The sequence below is a fragment of the Salmo salar genome, chromosome ssa22 (assembly GCF_905237065.1).
Source record: "Salmo salar chromosome ssa22, Ssal_v3.1, whole genome shotgun sequence".
Taxonomy (NCBI): domain Eukaryota; kingdom Metazoa; phylum Chordata; class Actinopteri; order Salmoniformes; family Salmonidae; genus Salmo; species Salmo salar.
This window is the reverse complement of record NC_059463.1, coordinates 4,179,772-4,195,326: the sequence shown is the minus strand read 5'-3', so window position 1 is coordinate 4,195,326 and position 15,555 is coordinate 4,179,772. Positions and strand designations below refer to the sequence as shown.

Genomic DNA, 15,555 nt, shown 5'->3' with positions numbered 1-15,555 from the left:
CTGTCTTCCGGAGTGATATTATTTTGGGAGTGGGACAGAGCTTGGAAAGTGTTTTTACTCATGCTTTTAAAAAATGTACCTCTGCTTTTTTTTTTCCATCTCTGTGTTTCTGTACATGATTTTTAAAATGGTTATTATCCTTTCCTGTTCACAACATAGGACTGAGCCACTGATGTTACCTGCATGATCAGATGACAAGCAGACAGGTCCTCATGCATGTTGACTGGCAACATGTGTTTTTATAGCATGACAAGTCTACTGCAGAACTATACTGAACAAAAATATAAATGGAACAATTTCAAAGATTTTACTGAGTTACAGTTCATATGAGGAAATCAGTCAGGTAATCTTGGCAAAGGAGAAATGCTCACTAACAGGGATGTAAACAAATCTGTGCACAACATTTGAGAGAAATAAGCTTTGTGCGCATGGACAATTTCTGGGATCTCTTATTTCAGCTCATGAAACATGGGACCAACACACGTTGTGTTTATATTTTTGTTCAGTGAATGTGGTCCCACCCATTGTGGAATAGTTTCCGTACAGCAGATAGTGCAGCTAATACTTCACGAAAGATGGACTTACATGAAGTGCTGTTCCTCAAACTAAGAATAGGTCTCATTTAACCTAGTTTTACTCTTGTTTAAACAACATTCTAATCTGATAGGGCAATATGATCCTGTTGATAAAGACTCTTTTAGGGGGAGTTTCAGCCTGGATTTGAACTGGTCAAAACTTTATCTATTTAAGTTATTAAGACCATGGGAGATATGAGCTCAGTTTATGAGCACAGAATATATATGCACGAATAGAAAGCCAAATGTATGTTTTTTACTGTGTAGATACAACCAACCCCCTTTGGTTCACCCTTCCATGGATCTTTTCTTCATTCATATTGGGGTTGATTTTTCAAGCCATTGTATGTGTACAAAGAGAACTTGAATGTAAATAATAATCCAATCATCTCACTTCATTAAATGTCACCATAAGGTCATGTTAAATTGTTGATACTTTTCATAACCTATTGGACATACAAAAGTGGGATTTTATGTTATTCTCTCAAGAATACTAATATTACTAAAAGGTTTTTGCATTTTACAATTTTAATGTATGTACAAGAAACAGCTTTCCCTGGCAATCTTCAGGGTGGCCTTGAAAAGTCTGACATGGAATATATACCCTAACCTGTGATCTGTGTAAGAGGCAATATCTAATGAGAAATTGTCAGTTGTAAACCCATTAGGCTGAGGCTTTCAGCCTGAGATGGTTGGCCACGGAATAAAAATAAGTTGGTGTGCTTTTGCACCCCTTTTAGGTCTTCACAAAAATCCGTCCCATGTCCAGTCATACTCGTGGTCTCAGTGTGTGTCCATCAACGTCATTCCATCTCAGTTGCGGTGTTCAAATCGAGGTCGTCACGTGTCTGTGAATCACAACATTAAAGACGATGAGTGATCATTTCCACAAATTGAGCCATAGACAATACAACTTAAGCATTGTTGACATGGTGTTTTACACTGTCTACAGTGTGTGAATGATAGAAAAATCTTACCACAGCTGTAGATCCGTTTGTGTGTGGTCACCTAGGCCTGCACATCAACCAGTACTGGGACCATTGGAGACTTGAGTGTGTATATATACTGGGACCCTTGGGATGAGTGTGTATAAGCTTGTCCTTAATAAAAATCATAGCCTATTGTCGTAATTCGGCAGGTTGATTATTTAAGTCAGGTGTTAGAGCTGGGCTGGAACAAAACATTTAACACACACTCCTGCTCTTCAGGACTTCCTGCAATGACAACTGACCAAAGCAGGAGAATAATGTTCCAGGTTGAAACAGCTAACCTAGTTGAACGGTGATAAGACTCAGGCACACCAATTGGTTCTGGAATAGAAAAGGTGCAAATAAGGTTTACAATTAGGCATCAATAACATGACAGTAATTCTACCTCAAAAGCAAGTGTGAATACCAATTTACAACCCACCATACCATGTAGGACTAAATCAGGTTACATAGTATAGTTAGAAGGGAAGGCTAATGATCTGCTGTCCAGAGGGAAACAGCAAACATATCAATTGTTTTCCTGCAGTAAAGTAAGCACAATGTAGACTCAAGATAGGGTTCTTGAGTGGTGCAGCTGTCTAAGGCGCTGCATCTCAGTGCTAGAGGCGTCACTACTGACCCTGGTTCGATTCCAGGCTGTATCACAACCGGCTGTAATTTAGGGCGGCGCACTTTTGGCCCAGCGTCGTCCAGGTTAGGCCTAAGAATTTGTTCTTAACTGACTTGCCTAGTTAAATAAAAGGTTAAACAAAATCAATAAAAATCAATCCCTGAAATCTAAAAAGCCAGACTAAAATACACCTAGCCATCAAGAACACGTAGCCCTAGTTACCTAGCAAGTAAGACTGGTGGTTTATAAAAGCCAAATAAAACGTTACTTGTTTTTATTAATTTCTTATTCATTTAAATGGCGAGACAAATAGAAAGCTAATGTTAGCTAGCTATATAAGACATTTAATTCACGTAATTGTCAATTTAAAGAACTTTAGCCAATTTAGCTAACATTAGATAGTTAATCCAGAGAGATTCTTATTTTTTGCCTATATTCGGCAGACACGTCCAGATTATCATGGCCCTGATGAGTGACATGAAGCTTGAGACAGGCATTTGTAGTTCTGTATGATAGCCACATTAGCAGCTAATTAGCGTTTCATTTTGGGGGGCTAAATACAGGCGAATATATTATAAAAAAAAGTCACCTTTTCCGATAGACATTTACACGGTTATAAAAACGTCACGTCATGGTAAGCCTACGCGAAACACTTATTTGAAGTGTTTCTAAAATCCACAATGCCGGGATAAAACGAATGGTGGAAAAACGATTGTAACCATTTCTGTGTTTGAACGGTAGGTTTTATGGGTATTATGACTCATGCTGTGGTAGGCTATTCTCTTTGGCCCCCCTCATTCCGCGCCCAGTCTCAAAACGCTCTTCCTGGTTTGAACTGAATGTCAAGACACTTGGCTACAAATTGTCAAAAAAGTCAAAAGCAGCCTAGTCAGAGGAGGATGGAGCAACGAATGAGATTCCAGTAGTTTAAGGACAATTTCAGATTTTGGAAACTTGGCTTTACACAATGAAACACGAATGAGAAGTTGAGAGACAACTAAAACATTCAGAAAAGCGTATCATCGCAGCAAGAACCGCTGGCTACCTTTACAGAAGTGAACAATCTTGAAGAAAACAATGGAGAACAAAGACAAAGTACAAATGAGGATACACCCACGCAGGTAATGAATCAGTACATCCTAGTTAAATTGGCTGCAGAAGTTTGTTTCTCCAGTTTGAATATTAGCCTGATCGTGTTGGGGTTAATATAAGCTAGCTAAGGGTAGCTAGCTAAGGGTAACTTAGCTAGCATCATACAGCGGAGAGAAACTACCAAGCTCCAACGTAATCAACTGTCTACATGCGTGCTAGCTAGCTGTTATTGCTAGTGTAACATACCTGTTATTGCACCACATAGATATATTTGTAGGAAGATAGTTTGAAATGGCACAACATTGCCTGGCTCCAGATCTGTTTGTGTTGTCTTGCCAACTCCTATCATTCCGCACCTATGGTTGGAGATGGTAAGACAGGACTGGGGGACACTGGGTCAACAGTTACTCTTCCCTGATGCCTACTGTTAACTGAAAATGTTAACTAGCTACTGTACATAAGTTAGCTAATAGTTATACCATGTTGACAAGCGACTAACCTAACAGCAGAAATACATCTAGCATTTGGTTTGATTTAACACGCTGGGGGCTATGAAACAACGGAACCCGATTCATTTTCAATTAAAAGAAGGGACGTGGGCGGAAGACCATTGGTCGATGCAAGCATGGGCGAAAGAGTGGACTAAAGTTGTTCTCCGCTACATCGCGTTGCTATTGACCAATGGAAGCTCACTATAGTTTCCAGCACCTACTAGATTGACTGTTGATACCTAGCACTACCTAGCGTGCTTGCTAGTACCGACAAGAGGGTGAAGCTAGCTTGGCTATCCATTTAGTGGATCACTGCTGTAATGTAGCAGGAGTGACAAGGGACACAACCACATAGGCCAACATTATTGGACACATAACTGACGATATACAGTGCCTTCAGAAATGATTCATACCCCTTGACTTATTCCAAAATAAATTTGCGTTACAGCCTGAATTAAAAATGGATTAAATCGATTTCTCTCTCACCCATCTACACACAATACCCCATAATGACAAAGTGAAAACAAATGTTAGCAAATTGACTGAAAATTAAATGCATAAATGTAATTTATATATGGGGCTCCTGAGTGGCGCAGCAGTCCAAGGCACTGCATCTCAGTGCAAGAGGTTACAGTTCCTGGTTCGAATCCATGCTGTATCACATCCGGTCGTGATTGGGATAGGGCTGCACACAATTGGCCCAGTGTCGTCCGGGTTTGGCCGGGGTAGGCCGTCATTGTAAATAAAAATGTGTTCTTAACTGACTTGCCTAGCTAAATAAAAAAATGTATATAAGTATTCACGCCCCTGAGTCAGTACATGTTAGAATCACAATTGAGAGCATCCTGTCAGGCTGTATCACCTCCTGGTACGGCAACTGCAAGGCTCTCCAGAGGGTGGTGCAGTCTGCACAGCGCATCACCGGGGGCAAACTACCTGCCCTCCAGGACACCTACAGCATCCAATGTCACAAGAAGGCTAAAAAGATCAACAAGGACAACCACCCGAGCCACTGCTTGTTCACCCCGCTACCATCCAGAAGGCGAGGTCAGTACAGGTGCATCAAAAGATGGGACCGAGGTCCTGAAAAACAGCTTCTATCTCAAGGCCATCAGACTGTTAAACAGCCATCACGAACATTGTAAACTTCTGACTTCAACTGTATTTCTCAGCCTCCCAGATCAGGAATACTACATTCGCTCCTTTGTTCTCCGCACAGCAGGCGTACCTGTTACTGCTGAACAAGAAGACAGAAGGCAACGTAGGTGACAAAGAGGAAGGGAAGGGGGACTCCAAGCTAGGCTGTAAGGATTGTCTCCTCTTCCTAGTATCCTGATGTCTAATGTCAAATCACTGGAAAATAAACTTTGAACTCTGAGAAAGTCTTCAATCACAGAGGGACATCAGGGAATGCTGTGTCTTTGTTTTACAGAGACAGATCTTACGGACGAAATGCTCGACTCTGCTATTCTACCAGACTGCTTTTTCATTTGACGTATGGATCAAACGGTGGCTTCTGGTAAGACTGGGAGGTAGAAGTACACTGTGTGCACAATTATTAGGCAAGTCAGTATTTTGACCATATCATCATTATTATGCATATTTCCCAACTCCAAGCTGTATAAACTGAAATGCTTATTGGATTTAAGCATATCAGGTGATGTGTATTTGTGTAATGAGGGAGGGTGTGGCCTAAGGAGATCAACACCCTATATCAAGGTGTGTATAATTATTAGGCAGCTTCTTTTGCTCAGGCAAAATGGGCCAAAAAAGAGCTTTAACTGACTCTGAAAAGTCAAAAATTGTAAAACGTATTTCAGAGGAATGCAGCACTCTTGAAATTGCTAAGTTATTGGGGCGTGATCACAGAACCATCAAATGTTTTGTTGCAAATAGTCAACAGGGTCGCAAGAACTGTGTTGAGAAAAAAGATGCAAATTAACTGCCAAAGATTTGAGAAGAATCAAACGTGAAGCTACCAGGAACCAATTATCCTCCAGTGCTGTCATATTCCAGAACTGCAACCTACCTGGAGTGCCCAGAAGTACAAGGTGTTCAGTGCTCAGAGACATGGCCAAGGTAAGGAAGGCTGAAACCTGAACACCACTGAACAAGACACATAAGTTGAAACGTCAAGAGTGGGCCAAGAAATATCTGAAGACAGATTTTTCAATGGTTTTATGGACTGATGAGATGAGAGTGACTCTTGACGGACCAGATGGATGGGCCCGTGGCTGGATCAGTAACGGGCACAGAGCGCCACTTCGACTCAGACGCCAGCAAGGTGGAGGTGGGGTACTGGTATGGGGTGGTATTATTAAAGATGAGCTAGTTGGACCTTTTCGGGTTGAAGATGGACTCATACTAAACTCCCAAACCTACTGCCAGTTTTTAGAAGACGCTTTCTTCAAGCAGTGGTACAGGAAAAAGTCTGCATCTTTCAAGAAGACCATGATTTTTATGCAGGACAATGCTCCATTGCATGCATCGAAGTACTCCACTGCGTGGCTAGCCAGTAAAGGCCTTAAAGATGAAAGAATAATGACATGGCCCCCTTCCTCACCTGACCTAAACCCTATTGAGAACTTGTGGTCCCTTCTTAAACGGACGATTTACGGTGAAGGAAAACAGTACACCTCTCTGACCAGTGGTTGCTGCTGCACAAAAAGTTGATTGTCAACAGATCAAGAAACTGACAGACTCCATGGATGGAAGGCTTATCATTTACATTTTAGTCATTTAGCAGACGCTCTTATCTATTTCATTTCATGTATTTTTTTTTTTATTTTTTTGTACTGCCCCCGTGGGAATCAAACCCACAACCCTGGCGTTGCACACACCATGCTGGTGTTGCAAACACCATGCTCTACCAACTGAGCCACAGGGAAGGCCTTATGACTGTTATTGAAAAGAAGGGTGGCTATATTGGTCACAGATTTTTTTTTTTTAAATGTCAGAAATGTTTATTTATACATTTTGAGTTGTTTGTTTATTATTCTCACTTTAACAGATGAAAATAAACAAGTGAGATGGAACTTTTCATTTAGTTGCCCAATAATTCTGCACACATATTCTCCAAAGAAAGCCAAAACCTCACCTTTTACTTTCTTAAATATTCAGGTTTGAGGTTTATTAACATTTTGGATTGACCGAGAGCGCTGTAGTTGTTCAATAATAAAATTAATCCTCAAACATACAACTTGCCTAATAATTGTGCACAATTCCTGCTGTACCAAAGTTGAAAATATCTCAAGCTCTTGTCAGCAAAAGCAAACACCAAGGCGGCACTCAACAAACTGAACAAGATCGTTAGCCAGCAAGAATCCTCTCACCCGGGAGCAGTCTATTGTCGTGGATGACTTTAACCAAGCACGTTTAAAGCACATTTTTCCAAAAATATTACCAACATGTATCCTGGCCCACAAGAGGTAGCATCGTGCTGGATCATGTACAGTATATACAAACATCTGTGACGCGTACAAAGCATCCCCCACTTTGGCCAATCAGATCACGTCTGTGTTCCTACTCCCGCCCTACAAGCAGCAACTCGAGGGAGCAACCAACACAGAATAGCGAGGTGCTGGATAGAGGAGGCAGACTTGGTGCTGTGGGATTGTTTTTGAAAATACTGATTGGAATATGTTCAAATATTCATCCACTCAGGACTCATCCATCAACATCTTCAGTCACAGGCTTCATTAGGAAATGTGTTGATGTTGTACCCACAATAAGAATCTGGACATACCCTGGATGAACCAGGCCCCCAGTGTCTGGTCTGGAGCTTGAAGCCATGAGCTCTGCTGGTCGGCTACTGTGTTAGCAACTTAGTGTTGCCAAAAGCCCTGGTCTGTACTAGAAAGCTTATGTAAATTACGTTAGCCAGAATGGCCAACCCACCCCCCCCCAAAAAAAATGGGACTCTAAAATGTGTTTATAATCAAGTTCAATCCCTACGGTGAGTTATTATTTTAAAGTTTGATACAAATCGAGACGTATAATTATAGTGATCCATTTTGACTACTACAATTGTCGTCACACAGACCGATCACGGGCTGGCAGGCTACAAGGAGGTTCGCCCTCGTGCACGCTCTTTGCAAGTGCACCTAAGGGGGTGAGGTGTGCTATCAACGAGCCTATCAAGTGGAGATTGAGGGGCTGAACCAATGTCTATGGGGCTGACACGGTTTTAATGTCTGACAGAGGATGACAGAGCGGAGAATGGCGATGGAGTGCGCTCTCACTGTTTTGAAATATCTGTTTAGTAGGCAATTATAATTTAATACATTTAGAATTCAATTTATTTATGATGACGATGCAGTTTCACAAATGATAGACTAAAATCATAAAAAAATACAGAATTGAGATGAAATAATTTTTTTTATATATATTAGCCTGAGTTGTGATCAGTTGTTGGGATAGTAGCCCATTAACTTTTTATTTTCAAGTGGAAGGATCATGGTCATATGATGTCTAGACTAGATGGATAGGGAGTCTAATCTTAATTTTTTTCTGGTAAGTCAGTTGTAATTCTGATAGTCATGCTTAATATTTCTAGTCCGTGTCGTATTACAATGTTGACCTGGTAAGGCTGAGCTTTCAAATGAACCTTCTGCTGCAAAAGCTTAACAGTAGGCTAGCGTCTGGTTCATAGACATTAAAACAAGGTTGACAGAATGAAAACGACTGCATCGACCGTGATCTTTTGCTAGTTACGGCCACTTTCACCATGATCCTTAGCAAAAAATTGTTGGTGCCATTCAGCCCCATTCAGTAATATGGCGTGCTTCAAATTCAAATACTTAAGGCTTCATGCACCATCTGGAGTTTAAGACAGCGCTCACGTCATCCACGTATTCCTATCATTATCTACTAGTTTTAATGTCTATGGGATGAGCGGAGATATCCATACCATGCTGAGAGCCCCCACTGTAGCATTCAATGTCATCAGAAAGAACTCTAACTCAGTAGCGCACGATGTGTACAAGGCAAGCAGGAACGAGCTCCGCAAATCCATTAGGGATGCAAAAAGACCTCGGACTCAAACTTGAGTTGATGTTCGACAAGGACTACAGATTATCATGGGCAAAGGCAAATCCAGCTGTCTGGTGCCTACCGACGCCTCCCTCCCAGACGAGCTCAACACATTCTATGCTCGATTCGAGACAGACGATAAATTCAATTTTTTTTTTATAAAGCCCTTCTTACATCAGCTGATATCTCAAAGTGCTGTACAGAAACCCAGCCTAAAACCCCAAACAGCAAGCAATGCAGGTGTAGAAGCACGGTTGCTAGGAAAAACTCCCCTAGAAATGCCAGAACCTAGGAAGACACCTAGAGAGGAACCAGGCTATGAGGGGTGGCCAATCCTCTTCTGGCTGTGCCGGGTGGAGATTATAACAGCACATGGCCAAGATGTTCAAATGTTCATAGATGACCAGCAGGGTCAAATAATAATAATCACAGTGGTTGTTGAGGGTGCGACAGGTCAGCACCTCAGGAGTAAATGTAAATTGGCTTTTCATAGCCGATCATTCAGAGTATGTCTACTGCTCCTGCTGTCTCTAGAGAGTTGAAAACAGCAGGTCTGGGACAGGTAACACGTCCACTTAATTGCCTACCTGTTAGTAAGCTGTTAGTGTCTTAACGACCATTCCACAGGTGCATGTTCATACATTTTTTATGGTTAATTGAAGAAGCATGGGAAACGGGGTTTAAACCCTTTACAATGAAGATCTGTGAAGTTATTTGGATTTTTACAAATTGTCTTTGAAAGACAGGGTCCTGAAAAGGGATGTTTATTTTTTTTGCTGAGCTAACATGCGTTCACACACGCATACACACATACATACACACACACACACATACACACACACACACACACACACACACACACACACACACACACACACACACACACACATACACACATACATACACACACATACACACACACATATACACATACACACACACATACATTCATGCAACACACCCATCACAGCTGCTGCTACCGGACTCTTATTACGATTGCAAAATTTTAACGCTTTCCCCCCAACCCCCCCCCCCCCCGCCCAAAACACATGTAAATGAATTGCGCCTTCCTGTATTATACTTATGATAAAATGTTTCATCTATTTATACTGAGCCATTTACTTTTTGTATCTTTATCTTTTATTTGTTGTTGTTGCTTTGTCGAGGAGGAACCTGCAAGTAAGCATTTCATTGGAACACTGTGTGTATCCTGTACATATGACTAATAACAATTTGAAACTTTCTCCACCCTACAGGCAGCTAAAGAAGCTCAGTGAAGACAGTTTAACCAAGCAGCCAGAGGAAGTCTTTGATGTGCTAGAGAAACTAGGCGAAGGGTGAGTCCTGAATGTGTTTTGTTATGGACAGTTGGAGCTGAAATGCCATGTTGTTTCAGTTCTGAGAAGCACCGCTGTCCCTCTCTGACTTACATTAGACTCAAGGAAGAAGAGCAACATAACACCACGACATACGTGTCACTCATGCAGTGAGCCGCTTCCTCGTTTCCTCTTACTCAACTTTCTGTTAGTGTCTGTGATTAACATGCCCTCTTGTGTTGCGTCATGAATGACAGCTGATCGGTGTATGAGTAAGTTGTGCTGCACGAGTCACTGTACTGCTCCTTACTGATGTTAGGTTCTAATTTTCAAAGTAAAAACTCTACGGACACTATGAAAGCTCAACCAAGTTTATTCTTCCAAAAGGATCAAAACGCCTGCATTAGACAAATATTTTGACACAAGCATTGATATTTAACCCTTTCTCCTAGGCTGAGTCTCCTCCTACCCATCTGAACAAACATTGTATCTTTACTGCTAGGCAGGAAACTAAGTGATACGGCCATAAACTTTTCTTTCTCCCTTAACGTGACCTGACCACGACCCCTTCATCACTAATCCATGGCTCTCTCCCCTTATCAATGCCTGCCACGTGATCGCTTCCCTGCACTCAGCACATTCCAAGTTTAATTGCACACAATATATACCTTCCTTGTACAGATAACCATTAACTTCTAGTGTAGACCCTCTAAACCTAAGCTCTCCCTCAGTGACACGAATACGTATATTTCATATTCTCAGAACCCAACAGTCCCTCGTCTTGAACGATACCTTCCTACTGTTCAACTTACAGTTGAAGTCAAAGTTTACATACACTTAGGTTGGAGTTATTAAAACTCGTTTTTCAACCACTCCACAAATTTCTTGTTAACAAACTATAGTTTTGGCAAGTTGTTTAGGACATCTACTTTGTGCATGACACAAGTAATTTTTCCAACAATTGTTTACAGACAAATTATTTCACTTATAATTCACTGTATCACAATTCCAGTGGGTCAGAAGTTTACATACACTAAGTTGACTGTGCCTTTAAACAGGTTGGAAAATTCCATAAAATGATGTCATGGCTTTAGAAGCTTCTGATAGGTTAATTGACATCATTTGAGTCAATTGGAGGTGTACCTGTGGATGTACACTGCTCAAAAAAATAAAGGGAACACTTAAACAACACATCCTAGATCTGAATGAAAGAAATAATCTTATTAAATACTTTTTTCTTTACATAGTTGAATGTGCTGACAACAAAATCACAAAAATAATCAATGGAAATCCAATTTATCAACCCATGGAGGTCTGGATTTGGAGTCACACTCCAAATTAAAGTGGAAAACCACACTACAGGCTGATCCAACTTTGATGTAATGTCCTTAAAACAAGTCAAAATGAGGCTCAGTAGTGTGTGTGTGGTCTCCACGTGCCTGTATGACCTCCCTACAACGCCTGGGCATGCTCCTGATGAGGTGGCGGATGTTCTCCTGAGGGATCTCCTCCCAGACCTGGACTAAAGCATCCGCCAACTCCTGGACAGTCTGTGGTGCAACGTGGCGTTGGTGGATGGAGCGAGACATGATGTCCCAGATGTGCTCAATTGGATTCAGGTCTGAGGAACGGGCGGGCCAGTCCATAGCATCAATGCTTTTCTCTTGCAGGAACTGCTGACACACTCCAGACACATGAGGTCTAGCATTGTCTTGCATTAGGAGGAACCCAGGGCCAACCGCACCAGCATATAGTCTCACAAGGGGTCTGAGGATCTCATCTCGGTACCTAATGGCAGTCAGGCTACCTGGCGAGCACATGGAGGGCTGTGCTCAAAGAAATGCCACCCCACACCATGACTGACCCACCGCCAAACCGGTCATGCTGGAGGATGTTGCAGGCAGCAGAACGTTCTCCACGGCGTCTCCAGACTCTGTCACGTCTGTCACATGCTCAGTGTGAACCTGCTTTCATCTGTGAAGAGCACAGGGCTCCAGTGGCGAATTTGCCAATCTTGGTGTTCTCTGGCAAATGCCGAACGTCCTGCACGGTGTTGGGCTGTAAGCACAACCCCCACCTGTGGACGTCGGGCCCTCATACCACCCTCATGGAGTCTTTCTGACCGTTTGAGCAGACACATGCACATTTGTGGCCTGCTGGAGGTCATTTTGCAGGGTTCTGGCAGTGCTTCTCCTGCTCCTCCTTGCACAAAGGCGGAGGTAGCGGTCCTGCTGCTGGGTTGTTGCCCTCCTACGGCCTCCTCCACGTCTCCTGATGTACTGGCCTGTCTCCTGGTAGCGCCTCTATGCTCTGGACACTACGCTGACAGACACAGCAAACCTTCCTGCCACAGCTCGCATTGATGTGCCATCCTTGATGAGCTGCACTACCTGAGCCACTTGTGTGGGTTGTAGACTCCGTCTCATGCTACCACTAGAGTGAAAGCACCGCCAGCATTCAAAAGTGACCAAAACATCAGCCAGGAAGCATAGGAACTGAGAAGTGGTCTGTGGTCTCCACCTGCAGAACCACTCCTTTATTGGGGGTGTCTTGCTTATTGCCTATAATTTCCACCTTTTGTCTATTCCATTTGCACAACAGCATGTAAAATGTATTGTCAATCAGTGTTGCTTCCTAAGTGGACAGTTTGATTTCACAGAAGTGTGATTGACTTGGAGTTACATTGTGTTGTTTAAGTGTTCCCTTTATTTTTTTGAGCAGTATATTTCAAGGCCTACCTTCAAACTTTACTTGACATCATGGGAAAATCAAAAGAAATCAGCCAAGACGTCAGAAAAAACATTGTAGACCTCCACAAGTCTGGTTCTTCCTTGGGAGCAATTTCTAAATGCCTGAAGGTACCACGTTCATCTGTACAAACAATAGTACGCAAATATAAACACCATGGGACCACGTAGCCGTCATACCGCTCAGGAAGGAGACGCGTTCTTTGTTACGAGTAGTGCAAATCAATCCCAGAACAACAGCAAAGAACCTTGTGAAGATGCAGGAGGAAACGGGTACAAAAGTATCTATATCCACAGTAAAACGAGTCCTATATCGACATAACCTGAAAGGCCGCTCAGCAAGGAAGAAGCCACTGCTCCAAAACTGCCATAAAAAAGCCAGAGTACGGTTTGCAACTGCACACGGGGACAAAGATCATACTTTTTCGAGAAATGTCCTCTGGTGTAATGAAACTGAAATAGAACCGTTTGGCCATAATGACCATCGTTATGTTTGGAGGAAAAAGGGGGGAGGCTTGCAAGCCAAAGAACACCATCCCAACTGTGAAGCACGGGGGTGGCAGCATCATGTTGTGGGGGTTCATTACTGCAGGAGGGACTGGTGCACTTCACAAAATAGATGGCATCATGAGGGAGGAAAATTATGTGGATATATTGAAGCAACATCTCAAGACAACAGTCAGGAAGTTAAAGCTTGGAGGCAAATGGGTCTTCCTAATGGACAATGACCCCAAGCATACTTTCAAAGTGTTGGCAAAATGGCTTAAGGACAACAAAGTCAAGGTGTTGGAGTGGCCATCACAAAGCCCAGAGCTCAATCCTATAGAAAAGTTGTGGGCAGAACTGAAAAAGCGTGTGCGAGCAAGGAGGCCTACAAACCTGACTCCGTTACACCAGCTCTGTCAGGAGGAATGGGCCAAAATTCACCCAACTTATTGTGGGAAGCTTGTGGAAGGCTACCCAAAACGTTTGACCCAAGTTAAACAATTTAAAGGCAATGCTACCAAATACTAATTGAGTGTATGTCAACTTCTGACCCACTGGGAATGTGATGAAAGAAATAAAAGCTGAAATAAATAATTCTCTTTACTATTATTCTGACATTTCACATTCTTAAAATAAAGTAGTGATCCTAACTGACCTAAGACAGGGAATTCTTACTATGATTAAATGTCAGGAATTGTGAAAGACTTAGTTTAAATGTATTTGGCTAAGGTGTATGTAAACTTCCGAATTCAACTGTACATAAACTTGGAAATTACTTATAAATGGACAAACAGTGATAATAAAACATGAACGCAAAATAAACATAACATTCACAGCGAGGTTTACAAACTCAGAGACTTATGGCCTCTGTTCTATGATCACACAATCTTATTTCCATCTCTCATAGAACACTGATAATAACGTGTCCACTGGATCCGTTGACTTCTCCCAGTTCAACGTTCTCCTTCTGGTTCCTAAGAGAATTATAGCACAAGACTTGCAACGCATCGAGAAACACAAAACATAACGGTATTAACAATGTGGTAAGCTATGCATAATTATATATGCATGCAAACCCAAAGTTTAATAACATGACAATTCTCATTCTCTATTCACCTGACTATGCCTTCAGAATACTTTTCTACTGAGTTCGGCAACAATGAAAGCCCTAAAAAGCCGCCTTATGCTTTGGCCCAGTCTTCACCGTTAGACCACCGGATCCAAGAGGTGTCCCCAAGCCATGTCATTCTCACTTTGCTCCCCATCTCCTTCTTTGCCACCTGATAGGCACCTTACCTGAGACAAGTGCTTATCCCTAATCAACGCGACATCCTCTTGAGGTAACTCGGCACTGTATAGAGTTTCACATCAATGCCTCCAAAATGTTGTTTAGAGTACGATTACCCCAACATCTATCCTTTTCATGTGATGCATTAACCAATACAGCAGCTAACCCAACTGTGATGTATAAAGTAGCTCCCAGACCCAACCTATTTGCATGTCTACAGTGGAATCTAGTCTCTCTCTCTCTTTAGCTCCGCTTCCTCTGTCATGGCGTTTTCAAGCTCACCCATTATGCAGCTGGACCTCACTTCATGTGAGAACTGTGAACCCCCAGAGGAGAGACATGACGAACTTTACCACTGCAGGTGCTATAAGGAGTACTGTGTGTGGACCAGACCAACACTGTCCCAACACCCCCGCCTGGTGTATCTTGATGTACACTCAATCTCCAGAATTCAGCCCATGCCCTCGGTTATCTCCTGGTCCTCATGTGCTGCTTTCACCTGAGGATATACACACTGCGATGCATGGGTCACGTCCTGACAACATACATAGACTCCCCCCTTATAGCCAAATCACTCATTTGTATAACTCTAATTTGTATAAGAGCAACAGGTTCTCCCATCGGTCTCACAGTTACCAATCCATGTGGCGTGAGTCCTCATAAACTGATATCCCAACAATGCTACTAAAGTGTTAGGATTTAATTCTCAGAGTAAAAAATTCTACGGACACTATGAAAGCTTAACCAAGTTTATTCAAAACAGCTGCATCAGACAAAGACATTTTCACACAAGCACTGATATTTAACTATTTCTCATAGACTGAGTCTCCTTCTACACAAACATTGTTCTTTACTGCTAGGCAGGACACTAAGTGATACAGACCATAAACTTTTTTTCTCCCTTAAGGTGACCTGACCTCAACCCCCCTC

At 42.3% G+C, this 15,555-nt stretch overlaps 1 protein-coding gene and 1 long non-coding RNA gene across 3 annotated transcripts in view; one reads left to right on the top strand and one right to left on the bottom strand.

The window, feature by feature from the left end:
- Nucleotides 1–376: 376 nt before the first annotated feature.
- On the bottom strand, nt 377–4,206 carry LOC106582655 (uncharacterized). 2 transcript variants are annotated; one of them, XR_001323366.2, is made up of 3 exons: nt 3,513–4,206; nt 1,553–1,885; nt 377–1,423 (listed from the first exon to the last, which is right to left on the bottom strand). It is a non-coding gene; the product is annotated as an uncharacterized lncRNA (long non-coding RNA). The 2 variants fall into 2 exon arrangements; XR_001323365.2 differs by lacking the exon at nt 3,513–4,206 and adding an exon at nt 2,764–2,928 and having other exon boundaries at nt 381–1,423.
- stk4 (Serine/threonine-protein kinase 4) overlaps nt 3,033–15,555 on the top strand; it is a 75,734-nt gene continuing 63,211 nt past the window's right edge. The window contains exons 1-2 of the mRNA NM_001173614.1: nt 3,033–3,295; nt 10,045–10,125. Of these exons, the coding sequence (NP_001167085.1) occupies nt 3,252–3,295; nt 10,045–10,125 (125 nt within the window). The 5' untranslated portion in view covers nt 3,033–3,251. The remainder of the gene's footprint in view (nt 3,296–10,044; nt 10,126–15,555) is intronic.